Source organism: Stegastes partitus, unplaced genomic scaffold, assembly GCF_000690725.1.
Source record: "Stegastes partitus isolate 25-593 unplaced genomic scaffold, Stegastes_partitus-1.0.2 Scaffold1455, whole genome shotgun sequence".
In the NCBI taxonomy this organism is placed as follows: Eukaryota; Metazoa; Chordata; class Actinopteri; family Pomacentridae; genus Stegastes; species Stegastes partitus.
This window is the reverse complement of record NW_007579186.1, coordinates 93,534-107,889: the sequence shown is the minus strand read 5'-3', so window position 1 is coordinate 107,889 and position 14,356 is coordinate 93,534. Positions and strand designations below refer to the sequence as shown.

Genomic DNA, 14,356 nt, shown 5'->3' with positions numbered 1-14,356 from the left:
ATCGAGTTAAAAATGCTGCAATTTAGGTTCACGACAAAGAAAAAAGAAGCTTGACTCGATCAGGCCCGTAGACTGGCTTCAGATGTAAAATGTAATAATGTTCAACGGCGGTGATGGATGTGTGAAAAGCTCCTTTTATGTTGGCGAGGTACACTCAGTTCTCTGAACAACAGAGGCCAGTTTTACACAGCTCCGCTCCCCTTCAATCTACCAAACAGTGTGAAGCCGTCTGCACACCGCTCTGCTGTTCTTTCCAGGTTGAGCGACTGAGCTCAACGGTGCAAGCGTTTCACTTACAGCTGCAACAGGGGGAAAAAAAAAAATACAGATGTGTGCTCGCTGTAAAACGCAAAGCCCCACACACACACACACACACACACACACACACACACACAGAGGCAGCGCTGAACCGTCATGTAATCCACTCATCAGGCCAAAAACCACATCAAGAATTCATCTCGTTTCCATCCCACCTCCCACCCGCTCTCCCTACACTCTCGCTCTGTTTGCACATCGGCGTGGACGGCGTCGAGCTTCATTCCAAACCGACCGGCGCTGAGCGTCAGCGGGTCACAGCGACGCAGGATTACTGCACAAACCTGCAAAGCTCCGTGTGGTCATAGACGTAATGCAAACAGACACCAGAAGCATAAAGTCGAATCAGAGCTGCAGCGATTAATCGATTCATTTATTTCGATTGTCTATTTGAGTCAGTTTTGACCGGATGCTTTTACCGCTGTGACCAGCTGGTCGTGTCTACAAGCTCTGTTTGTGGATATAAAAAGTTTATTTTTTTGCTTCGTATGTTTTGCATTTGAGCCAGGATGAGGGTGCAAAGCCAATGCATGACTGTGATGTTTCATGAGGGTTCTTCGTTTCGTCTCTCCTCTCTGCTATGTTTGTTTGTTCAGGTTGCAGGTTTATTTCCATAAAACCTGCACGTCATGTTGTGAACGCAGCAGACTCTGAGCATTTCTTTCCTTGTTTTTAACCCATAAAACGTAAATATTTAGGTGCAACAGTTGTAGTTTCTCTTCTTGACATTGTTGACTGACATGTTCTATATGGTGTTGAGAAGAATCATCTTTCTTTTGGTGGTTAAACCTCCCAACGCTATGCAGGTCTTTAGTGGCAATATTTAAGATTTCCAAACGTTGTGCACCAAATTACTTACCGGATTAAACTCTACAACCAAAACATTACGTTAATGAATGCACCAAATGCAAGTTAAGATGGTTTGCAAGAGTCTGTTTGAAGCTTTAAGTCGAAATTCTCTGATGGTTTCGTTACTCCTACATGACAATAAACAATAAAATATCGTTGGGTTGTGGATAAAAATAGACATTTGAGGACGTCATCGTGGGTTTTTGGAAACACTTATCAACAATTTTTACCTTATTGTACACTGAAATAGTTGATTAATCATTAATTGCAGCTCCAGGATAAGTAACTATGAAAGCACACATGTACAGACCCCAAAAGATAAAAATAAAATGTCTCTCTGCATAAAATAATACAATTTAAACAGGCTGAAAGATCAACTTAAAGTGAAATAAAAGTCTCCTTGTTTGTTTTCTGTACTGTCACGGACTTCATTTAGTGCTATTTTTTAATTGCGCTGAATTATTCTATTGTAATTTCCCCTTAAAGCACTTTTTTTTATTGTTATTGTTGTTATACAGATAAATATTAAAGGGACAACTTTTCAACTACAGCATATTATTATTATTATTATTATTATAGGTACAATAACACTTAGGTCATGATGTTAGATTAGAGGTATAGAATAAACGTTTCCGTCACCGCTTTAAAGAACAATGAAGATAATAATAGAGATGTGGGAGCATTTATTTATTCACGACTGAGGTGTTAATCCTGCTCATACCGTTTATAGAGCTGAAAGCAAATATAAAGTATTTATATACATATAGAAACAAATCAAAAACCCACTTTATTCATGTTTTTATATTCAAATACCAGATCGTTGCTCCTTGTACGTGTCTCTTTGTATCCCACAGTTAAGGAGAAACACATCTGTCCGTTACTGTTTTGTCCACAAGCCAGAGATATTCAAGATATTCTTCGCTTAAACATTTACTCAAACCAATCAAGTCGCCGATTAATTTACCAGCAAACCACAGATGACCTCATTAATTAATTGCCACAGCTCTGTTTGATTAGTTGTGGCCCTGAAGTTGTTGACGTGCTCATTGGATTTAAAAAAAAAAAAACGTGAGCATCAAGTCCTGCCGTGTGATGATTCACGTTATGAGGAGAATACGAGCTCTTCTGTTAAACGCTGCACACAAACCCAGATTTACTCTGCAGCTGACAGGCGAACCAGGCGTGACCACAGAGGAATGATATCTGAGATCGCTCTAAATATGATAAATAAGTGCACTTTCATGTTGGCCCGAGCCTTAAAGATGATCCGCCGCGCCGCCGCGCTGATTTATGGCCACGTCGGAGCGTGCAAAGCGAAGCAACGCTAACAATAACTGGCAAGGCAATAAGTGGTAAAACCAGGTTATTCGCGGTCGCCGCGCTAAAATCCATTAGGAGCGGGACGCGCTGTGAGCAGATTGTGCCGGTACATTTTCTTCTACCTTGGGTGAATATTACTTGACTCACACTTCTCATCATCACAGTTAAAACACGGGTCACCGCTGCAGTGACTAATCCAGTCCTGCTAATCCAGTTGGAACAGGTACGAGCAGCAGATGTTGGACCTTCAAGATTCAGCGCACAAGAAGTCTAATAAATGTTTACCGACAGTCGTATTAAATGGTCAACCGGCCAGTTTTCCCTGATTGGTCGTTTTAGTAGCAAACAGGGCGTCCACACAGTTTGTTTTTATTCGTGCCTGCAGCTCGGTGTTTGGTACGAGGTGAGCAGATCCCACGTGAGTGAAGACGAGGTGACATCGTTTGTGCTAAAGGTGGAATATTTGAAAGGTTCAGAGGGAGACGGAAACAGGCTTCAGAAACACGACTCGCCTGCAGCAGCTCGTTTGTTTTGATGTAATATTTTATGACAAAATACAATCGCACGAGCAATTAGAAAAGCTCACAGGTTAAGGCTACAAGTCAGCCTGACAATTTTAAAACTAGCCTGGATGTCGAGGCAAGTTCACCGAGAAAACACCTGATTTATTAGAACACGAAGCCAAATAATCACTCCGAAACCAGAACATTGCAGTATTTAATTCCTAAACCACAAACAGGCCGTTGATCTGTCGAGTCGATGACATGATCGGGATAAAAATCAAAACCTTCATGACAATAAACCTGAAACATGGCGGGAAAACAAACACATACATAACATGCCTTTTTTTTTTTTTTCCCCTCGTGATCATAAAGCACTAACTGACAACCACACACTAACTAAAAGGGACACGCACACGGTCAAATTGTGGTTAATTTTGGTGGCAGATGGCACGCCTGTCAAACCCGCTGGGCGCTCTGGCAGGAACCCAGCGTGAACGCTCGTGTCGTAATTTCCAAAAGCTGGACAGTAGAACACAATTCGGACACATTCATTTGGCTGCTTTAGGTCTAAACAGACGAACCTCTGTCGTCTGAGTAAACCAGTCACGTAGTTTCACACGAGAGAGTTTGAGCTTTTGGTGCTTAATTCATAAAATGACAATAATGAAAAAAACGTTTTCCAACTTCATATTATCGCAAACAGCTGATGATTTTTTTCCATCACTAGTTGTCGTTTCATCCGTCAAACCAAAATCCACAAATATTCACTTTACAATGACATAAAACAGAAAAAGCCAAAATGCTCACATTGAAGGTTTTTTTTTTTTTGACATCTTTCCTTGAAACTAATCAAGTAATCAGCTAATCCTTTTAACGAACACAAACACAAATAAAACAATCAATGTAATAATAATTTCGTACATCATCGCTGTGGTTCATTGGTACACGTCAGACAGGAAAACATCCAGAATACACGACTTTGAAACTACAGTTTGTTCACAAAATGTCAACATGACAAGAGAATGTTGTCAGAAAGGAACAGCATGTAATGATCCTGTCAGAGTACAAATCCTCTGGAGGTATTTCCCAGCTCCACTACATGATAGCAGCACATCCAGTGTTTCTTTTCATCACATGATAATCTGGAGGCACAATCATCTGTGTTCACGGCAAACTGCCTCTTTTAAAAATACAGTATTCGGTTCACAGTCGGCGGTGGATATAAAGTCGACATGTGTGATGCTAAGAGGTGATGAGAGGCTTTATTGCTGCTGTACCTGCCGTCGGCTACCCCGCTGATAAAATGTCACTGCTTGTGTCAACACAACCTCTTGCCCTCCTTTCAAATGAAGAGCGCCGCTCGCGGCTAGCGCTGCGTTAGGTGAGTCGGTTCAAAAACACAACCAACGCTGCCTCATTAACGGCCTCGCTCTATGTAAAGCTTGACACAGTATCATACCCCAACAATCCTGCTGCTGCACACAGACGTCCACGGGGTTTCCACTTTAATTCAGCTTAGAAACGGTCAACTATGGGATCCTGGACCTTTGTGTTTTTATAATAATGCATGCAGCTAAGCTATACGCCCCTGAATTTATAAAAAACACAAATAAAAACATCTCTAAATGTCTCCATTAAGCAGCTAGTTATCAGGTAGTAGGGCTGCAATTAAGGGTTATTATAACTCTGAGTTAATTACTCGATAAATCAATCAGTTGTTTGTCAGAAAATGGTGACAATCAGTTTTTCCCAAAGCCAAACGTGATGTCTTGTTTGGTCCACATCTGAAATACATACAGTTAAACGTCAAAAAGGTGTAAATAAACCACAACATGTTCACATTTAAGATGCGGGAATCTGAAGACTTCCTCTGTCAAATTTACAAAAAACAACACATGTACTTCAGTTTATATAATTCCAGTCATAAGCCAGAGATAGAAAGGCAAAAAACCCAAAACATCATTCAACTGAGGGACTCATTTCACCAACACAGCTTTAAAAAATGCCCCCAAAACATTAATTTATTAGCTGACAACTAATCGATCAACCGATTCACCGCTGCAGCTCTGCTAGCTAACAGCACGTTAACATGTGTCTGTGAAAGCTCTCCGTGACATTGGCAGAGCCCTAAATCACACCTGATGAACCAGCTGAGCCCTTTAGCAATCGATTATAATAGTTCTCCGATCATAGAAAGCAATCAAGACGTCAACCACGGACGACTCAAACACTCACCTACTTGACAGCATTTAAACCAACTGCAGTTCTGTATTTGTTCTGACCCGATCATCGGTTTACAGGCAGTCCTGTACTGGACCAAACACAGGACAGCTGAGTGACATTCAAGCCTTTAAATATTCATGTTGGCGGAGAAAGTTTTGCATTGAGGGTCATTTGCAGTGTAAATGTGAAAAGGTTAACGAGTTTCCTGCTGCTCATTTAAAGCGAGCCTCAGGTACGTCAGCTCATGTTAGGTTAAAAAAAAAAAAAAACACATCACCACATGTTAAAGAAGCCAAATAACGTCACACAGAGGCGACCTAAAAATAGCGAGCGTTTCCTTGGTTATACATCCAAGGAAGTAGGAGTGTGTAATAAAGGAACTTGAAACATACAACATAAATAACGTGCTCTAAGAACAGGATAAAACTGTGACGCAAAATCACTTCCTCTGTGCTTCCAAAAGCAAATCAAGATGTGCAGCCAAACAGGAAACCCAGATGTGCTCAGAGCCAGGCGCACCTTTAGCCCCGTTTCTAGCCATTTGTCAATACCTCTGGAAATTCACCAGAACAGGCGGCTTACGCCCCCCGCCACCAGATTAACAACCTTTGCTCCCCTCAGAAGCTTTTATAAGACTATTACCAGGTTGAACCGGTGGCGCAGATAGCCGGCGTTCTGCAGGGAAGTAAAAGGTGAAATGATTACGAGGCCGCCTGCGTTCCTGAGGGTCTCTTTAAATGCTATCGCGCCTCGTTTTTTTTTCCAGGGGGCTGTTTGAACCGAGGTCCTCCGAAGCACGACTGTAAGAACAGCTGAGGCAGCCGAACCCAAATAAAAACTTACCTCCATAAGCGGAGGGAGGGGAAAAAAAGCACCTGTGTACGTTTAAACACACGGGGGGTGAATTGTTCCAAACTTTTAATTTGCATAAAACTCATTTGAAGAGGTCTCGGTGAGGTTTCCTCCTCCACAACATCTTAAACTGTTATCTCAGCGGCTGCCCTTTTAATCACACTCAGACCTCCGAATGTTAATAAAACACGTCCACATCGTTCTCGAAAACTCAATTAAATATGAATGTGTGTCATTTGTGGTGGTTTGACACAGGCATGTCGTTACATCCAGCGGAGGTCTGCCAATTACAAATCTGCAATCTTTAAAAAAAATGTAATTAAAAATGTACAGATGTGTTTATCACAGAGGAAGCTGCACCGAACGGTCCGCAGCTCACTGGGAATGTGAACAGAAGTAATATGCATCGGGGAAAAAAAAACACAGGAACACTTGCAGCCAAACTGTCAAACGCAGCGTCGTCATGTTTCACTCCGGAGTCCCGTCCCGCCTCTAAACGGAGCGAGAACATCTCCGAAGCCTCCTACTACTCGTGTAGTTCAAAAAAATAAAAACCCTCGTAAATCCGACAAAAACGCCACTTGAGCCCAGCGCTGTCTGTTCCATGTGAGTCACCGGACAACAATAATTATGTTATTTCAAGCAGGCGGCATCCCAGGGTCTTAAAAGGCTTTCAGAGTAAAAGAAAATAAAAATATGGAAAGGCACCACGGGGAACGAGGAGGCAACACTCGACGGTCCCTACTGTGAAACTGCTTGAGAAACCGCTTTTAACACCTTGTAAAGCACTCAGGAAAAGATGGAATGACCTCCATTACAAGCATGTAGATGACCTTTTCCAGGAGAGTCTTTTTTTTTTTTTTTTGCCACCCACTCTCTGGCACATGTGCTTTTTGTCATCACAAACTAATCCAGCAGTAAACATTACAGCCTCTTCTTTTTTTAAAATACATATTGAAATGTCTACATGACAGAATTCCCTTTGAAAGTAACTGGAGGTGAGAATAACATCTGATATCTGGGCATGAAACTTGTCCAGCACAGCGGCCGAGGAGCCAAGTATGAATCTGATTTAGGAGGAGGAAGGGGGGTGAAGAGCCTCAGAACGCTGGCTGGCGACCGGCCACGGACGCTCGACAAAAACCACACGACAAATGTAAAAGCTGCAGCCAAAATTTACCAGTATTGAGCTCATGGCAGGCAGTAATTTCCAAGCCTGTTTAAGCACTTACTAAAGCTTTTCAAACAGCCTGTGTGTTCTCGCTCATCCGGTTCAACAACGTCTGCCCGTAGGACGGTACGACAAAACCGTGGCCCAAAGCTGTAAAATTCCTGTCGTTAAAAACGGTTCAATTGCACACAAGGGGTGAGAGTTCTCAGAGCAGGCCCTGCACAAAGGGACGAGGGACAAAGACAGGTAAGAAACACCTGTTCTGACCTGCCTCTAAACACCCAGGATCCATTACACCACTTTTTTTTTTACAGCAGCTTCGTTTTTGGTGCATTTACAAAGATGAGACTTCTTTCACACGCCAAGACAAACCACAACACTCAACCCGTACCTGTGTCTGTGCTCGTCGTGTCCTCCCTGTCCATGTATGATCACCTGTCCCGAGGCGTGCTTCCCCTCTTTGGGCGTGTCAATGTGAGGGATGAGCACGTCCTCCAAGCCCAGGTCGAACCGCTTGTGCTTGGAATTGTCCGGGAGGAAAAAGAAGGCCCCAAAGCATAAGGTGATGAAGGCACTGAGGATGAGGAGGAGGATGAACTTCTCGGACAGCCTCAACGTCGCCCGGTGATGCGGGAAAGAGGAGGCGCCCGGCGACAGAGTGGGTATCCTGCGGCCCGACAGTGGCAGGAGAGCCGGCGTCGTCATGTTTCCAGTGTCGGAAAACCAAATCAACTCGAGGGGAGGGAAGGGGGGGGTGTGGGTTTCTACGGGTGCCACAGGTGTTGTTGTAGCAGCATGCACCGACCGGCTGGTTGGCTTTATTATCTCATCCCTGCGTTGGTAAATCCGGAAACCAAAACGAGCCGAGGTCCCTCAGTGGAGGAGTGACGAGTCAGCAGGGTCATGACGATTCTGCAAAACACACATCAGTAGACGGAGTTAGCATCGAGGACGAAGGTGCAGACCAAGAAAGAAGTAAAACAAAAGCCCACTTGGAACATAGTTAGCAGAAAACTGCCACCATTTTAGAAAAAAACCTTGTTTGTGCCTCCTTTCACTTCAACCACTCTATCCTCCACTCGGCACTCTCTGTTCTGTCAGGAGAGACGAGCCGATACCCTTTATAGTCTCTCCTGTAGTTGTCATTTGTCCAAACCCTTTGCAGCAGCTCCCTGACGGGCTCCCACTGAGCCCTGAACCGCAATCAAGACACATGGCCACAAAAAAAAACATAAATGTCATGTTATCAAGGGGTTAGCTGAAATACCAGCGTAATAAAACAACTCTCTGGCATGCTGCGGAGGATTTAACAACATGTCACCTCACACAAAACACTTCAATCCTTCGGCCATGAGGAAAATGACATATTCCTCCAGAGGTGCCGAGAGGCTGCGCAGTATCTGTGTGATCAGCTGTCCTCTGGGCAAACAGGCATCACTGTCAGGACTGCAGAATGAGCCCAGCATCCCAGTTTTTGTTGCGGTGAATTGTGCATATCTTGCTATCAGACTGATAAAATTACAAGATAAGGCTGCGTGCTCCTGCCACTGGCATCCACAGGAGTCGACCGGAATAACAATTCACAGCAGTCTGGTGAAAGGGGGCAACAAACACCGCATGCATGTCTATTTAATGTGAACTAATCTGTGTGATACCCATGTGGCTGCACTTGGTGAGAGAGAGAGAGAAAAAAAACGTCTGTATCCTCTAGTGGCCGCGTATGTTGAAAGAAGAGACGAGTGTTTGATTCCTGCTCCGAGTGTGAAGGATGGATGCAAATCAAGCGAGCAGCCCCTTTAAAAGCCCGAAGGGGATAACAGAAAGCCAGGCGTTATCACAAACGTTTATCTCAGCCCGTTTTATTTATTTCCTACCCTGTGGTTTTTTCCCCAATCAGCTCGGTATGAAGCTACGATGTCTCGGCGCGTCCACACAGAATACCAAGTTCATTCTCTGACAGTGCCAGCCTGTGTGAGCTGATTAGCCGATACAAAAAAAAAAAAAAAATGCTAGCTAACAAGCTAACTTATCCTGCTAATAACGGCTAGCGGAGGGGGAAGTACAGCGTACAATAAACTACCCAAGAAGAAAAGTGGTTTAAAAATTAAAAATAACACATCCCGATGTACACGTTCGGGCTCGTTGACATTATAGTTGTGCTAAAGCCCCGAGCTTTGAAAGCGACTAGCCTGCTAGCTAGCTACTCCGGCTAGCGCTGGCTAAGCTAGCTAGCTAGCGAGCTAGGCTAGGAGCGGACAGAGGCGGTCTCCTGAGTGGACGCCGCTGTGCTGCATCACCTCCTTTCTCATTTGCTCGGTGAAAATCGACGCCAGCCACAATTCCCGGTGCGCCTTTCGGAGGGAGTCGCGGCGGCGGGTGTCCTCATTGTCCGTTGGATGCTTGCCGCAGTCGTGACCCGGCGGCTGTGGAGCCTCTCCGTTCTCCCGTCGCTTCAGAGCCACATAGCGTTACAGGCGCTCCGGCGGATGTTGATGACTGGCCGCTCTGTCGGACTGCAGCGACGGACTGACGGAGCCGCTGCTGCTGCTGCTGCTGCTGCTGCTGCTGCTCGGAGATCCAGCATCAACTACTCAGCCTGAGCGACTTAGGGGCCGTCTCACAGTTCCCCTGCATAATATGATGTAGCACACATTAAAAGATAAATAAAAATAAATGAAAACATGCCCTAAACCTGCAGACAGGCCTCCTGGAGCTGCTGCTGGGATTATTTCTAAAGCTGTGGAATGCATAATTTAACCAGATTTTTATTTTCTTCTTTTAAAATTGCAGTGCCGACAAAAAGTATTCACCCCCTTTGGAAGTTTTGAGTCATGATCAATTTAATTCTGCTTTTATGACAAAAACAACTCTTTTGTGTCAAAGTGAAAACAGATTTCTGCAAGTTAATGGCAATTAATTAAAAATGTATTGTAAAATAATCTCTTTTTTTACTGATTTCAGTTATTATCTCTTTAAGTTTTGTATTGTTTAATGCATTCATTGTTTTGTGGTTCTTTTTTATGGACCTGTCCAGAGACATCAGATGCAGATTAGCTGCTAGCTAACTCTGGTGCAGTTTCCTCTAATTCTGTGCTTCTCTTGCACAAATAAACTAATAAACTAAACTTTAAATCATCTCAGTGCAGTGAATGCGTGTCAGTGATTGCAGTACGTGTCTGTGTGGATTCTCAGTCATCCAGGTCGTGATGATCGAGGGAGCTTCAGTAGAAATCAGCTGGACTTCTTATTTAGGCTCTTAAATGTTTCACCTCTTATGGAGGAGGCTTCTTTGGATCGGTCGACGGGGAGCTTCAGATGTTTATCGTCACTCCAGCTCACGTGGACTAAAGTCTTCAAAAACCTACAAAAGGAAGTCAGGTTGCTTTCTGCTGAAGCTCCGAGGGTTGTCGTATAAAGACGCCTGTATCTGGAAGGTCCAGTCATTCCTGGATGTGACTACATCATGAAGAACACTCTATGCTGCTTCATTAAAAGGTTAATAAGTCAAATAAAGTCAGGGAATGGATACAAAAAAATACAAGTCACTGAATATGTCTTGGAGTCCAGTTAAATCCGTCATTAAGAAAAGGAAACCAGTGGCTGAGGACACCAATGACTCCTGTGAAGGAGTTAGAAGCTTGACAGAGATGAGACAGAATGGGCATTCAACACCAACGGCCTGTTTTCCATCAGGCGTCTTTATATTGTGCAAAGTTACGAGTCGCTTCCGTGTCGTCTTTATGTTGAAACTGAACAACACATGAAGTCGATTCTGTCGTCTCTAAATGTTCCCGTACACATACTTGAGCTAAACTCTAAACACTGAGGGTGAAAACAGAAAAAATCCAACTTCTGAAAATGTGAAATTCTCTAAATTCTGCCATAATATTTTCCAAAACTCCATCTGTCCTAAATTTAAAACAAAAAAAACAGTCACACATATCTAAACTGAAAGCCTTGAATTAAGAAACGCATTTTAGTGGAAGCACAGAGGTATTAAAGCTCCCTCTTTTCCAGAACAGTATGGGGTTAATTTTCTAAACTGTGGTCCCATTTACAGCCACATACATGATAGAGCAGCGTGAGTTTACGGGCGGGGCGTCTGTGTGATAAACAACCTTATCATCATGGGTCGTGACTTTGGGTTTTTGGTCAGATCCACCAGAACGGAGTTATCTCATAAAACCACTTGGTATAAAGCAGCACAGTGCCACAGTGTGTGTTCGATATGTAGAACATGATACTAATATTGCAGCTGGCTAAAGTGGAAGTTGACCACCTTCACCTTCAATCCATGTTCAGCTAAACTGCTCTCAGCTCAGCAAATGACTTGAGACTCTTCTCGCATGCTGACTTTGATTCACTCCCGTCTGGCCAACGTTTCTGCTCTCCAAGGTTTAGATACAACAGCTACGATAACTCTTTAGTTCCTTTGACTATAAAGCTGCTGAAGTCTAACATGAACGACTCGACTGCAGAGATGTTATCAACATGTTGGTTTGTTACGCAGCCGCTCAAGACAAATGACCCTCCTGGGACACATAAAGTACATCTGATCTGATCTCAAGTTTTGCTAAAATCCTTATAAATCTCACGCGCCCTCGATATCGTGTGCGACAGACGGATGAATGCGGTTACACAGTTCCTTCATGTGCAGCAAATACTGGCTGTAACCGATGATTTCACGTCATAAAGATTCATCTGATTTGAAAAAGATGCATGAAAAGGTCCCGTCCCAGACTCCCATCCATCTCCACCACACTTGGTTTGATCTGAATTGTGGCTCCTTTAGGTGGCAAATAAAACAAATGTCAGATTCGACAAATAGTGAAAACAAATTCAAAGAAATCAAAAACATCTTGAGTGCGTAATATAATCAGATAAAACAGTTAAGGGTTTTTTTTTAATTAGAAACCTTATTAAAGACAACAGCTGATGCACCAAAGTGCCGTCCAGCAAAAAAGATAATTATTGGAGTTAAGAAAGTAAGAAGAGTAAATAGTGGGGTTAAGGTCACCCAACAGTGGTAGTTATGATGTAATCTAACTGAATAATTTACCTGTTAGTGTTTAAACCCGGGGCTGCAGGTGGCTCAGTGGTTAGCATCATTACCTGGCAGCTAAAAGGTCACCGGTTGGTGTCCCGGTGAGGACACCCGGGATCTTCCTGCGTGGAGTCTCCATGTTCTCCCCGTGCAGTGTGGGTTCTCTCCGGGTTCTCCGGCTTCCTCCCACACAGTCCAGAAACATGCTGAGGTTAATTGGTGATTCTAAATTGTCCGTAGGTGTGAATGTGAGTGTGCTTGGTTGTCTGTCTCTAAGTGTAGCCCTGTGATAGACTGGTTACCTGTCCAGGTGAACCTGCCTTCACCCTGAGTCAGCTGGGATAGACTCCCGCCCCCCATGACCCCAGTGAGGATTAAGGTGTAGAGATGATGGATGGATGGATGGATGGATGGATGGGATTAAACCCAACAACATGAAATACTACTTCACCAGACTATGCAGTGATGCTAAGTGTGGAAATGTAATAATATTATAGCTAAGACCCGAGTGTATTATACATTACAAGCGTTAACTGAGCTAATAGAAATGGCCGAGAGCCCTCAGCTTTATTATTTATGGAGATTAACCTGATTAATTTAGAGTTTAGATGAAATATGGATGAAAATCCAACAAATCCAAGCAGCTCCCAGATCCCCTGTTTATGTGGATTGTCTTTTGCTTTGTTTTATTTTATAGTATTTTTTTGATGTATTGTTATATTTCATTGGTGAAAGCAGACGTCTGCCTCGACCAGCTGGGTTGAGGGTCAAAGACAGAGAGAACAGAACAGCAGAGACAAACAGGCAACAAGTAAGACAACACAAACACTGGACAGGTAGACCTGCACAACCAGAAATACCTGAGAGACGTCCAGGGAGGAACAAGTCAGTGACATGCAGTAATAAAAGTAGCTGCATGGAGACAATAAACAGGCCCAACAACAAATACCATCAGTCACGAAAAAGTCAGATAACAAAAGTGAGTCTTAAGAGGAGATATAAAGTAGTTTGTCTGCGTAGCTCCGAGGTGGGAGTTCAACAGCCAAGAGGCCCGAACAGCAACAGCAGAGTCGTCTTTGGTGACAAGTTAAGAGTTTCCAACTTTCCAGAGCGATCAGCGAAGGCGAAACCATTCGACTAAGATGATGTTTTGGATGCTGTATAGGACACAGAGCTGAGATTTAATACCTGAGGGTGACTGTACAGACCAGCTAACTTTGGTTTTGTTGGGTTTCTCCGTATACGTTTTGCACGTCCTTGAGATGACGGGTGTTGTGGATCGGCCGGGGGCGTGGAGGCCCGCGTCAGAGCTGGTGAATGGGACTCACATTAAGCGGCAACCGTGCAAATGCTTTCAACGTTTTCTTTGCACCGAACCGCAAATCAAGCGAGCGTTAAGAGCAGAACAGGGCCATATAAAACAGAGAGGTCTTTGTAAACCATCGTTAGGCTGATAAGCACAACTCAGCACTGGCCTCCCACACACTGAGAGATTTTATGGAACAACAGAGTACATGATGTCCTCCGGTTCTTTCCTCAATCTTCTTTCCTTCAGATGAACAACCTCATTATGCAGAAAGTAATCAAGAGAGAGCGTAATGTGAACATTTGTTCAACTCAAGTCCAAGCTGCGTTTGTAAAACATTTAGCAAATCCTTTGCTTTACCAGAGGGAGAATATATTAAAGCCAACAGAAACCTGTGTAGAAAAAACAAAACTCATCAAGTATTCAGTATAAAAGCATCAGTACAGTCACCTGTTCAGTCTCAGCTGGTGCTGCTGAAAGTGTTGCACCTGAAAGTCAAACTACTTGCTGTGTTCAGTATCGCTCAGTGGTCTTGTGTCTTCTTTATGGGATTTATTGAAAGACAACACAAATGTTTGACACCTTGTTCTAATCATGCATTTAGTCGTGTCCATGAAGTAACAGCGAACACAACACAAGACCTTGTTGATGCACATTACAACACATTACTTTCTACAGTTTTCAGAATTTTAGCTCCTTTGTCCACATTTCCACACAAACATTCATCCTAATAAAACTAAAACAATTTCATGTATTTTTCTTCATTCTTTCTC

The 14,356-nt window shown here is 43.5% G+C and overlaps 1 protein-coding gene across 1 annotated transcript in view; it reads right to left on the bottom strand.

Moving 5' to 3' along the window:
* LOC103370632 (mannosyl-oligosaccharide 1,2-alpha-mannosidase IB-like) overlaps positions 1 to 9,829 on the bottom strand; it is a gene marked incomplete at its 3' end in the record, with an annotated part of 99,426 nt that extends 89,597 nt beyond the window's left edge. Inside the window, exons 1-2 of the mRNA XM_008299752.1 lie at positions 9,531 to 9,829; positions 7,625 to 8,145 (exon numbers count right to left, since the gene is read on the bottom strand). Of these exons, the coding sequence (XP_008297974.1) occupies positions 7,625 to 7,938 (314 nt within the window). The remainder of the gene's footprint in view (positions 1 to 7,624; positions 8,146 to 9,530) is intronic.
* Positions 9,830 to 14,356: the final 4,527 nt, after the last annotated feature.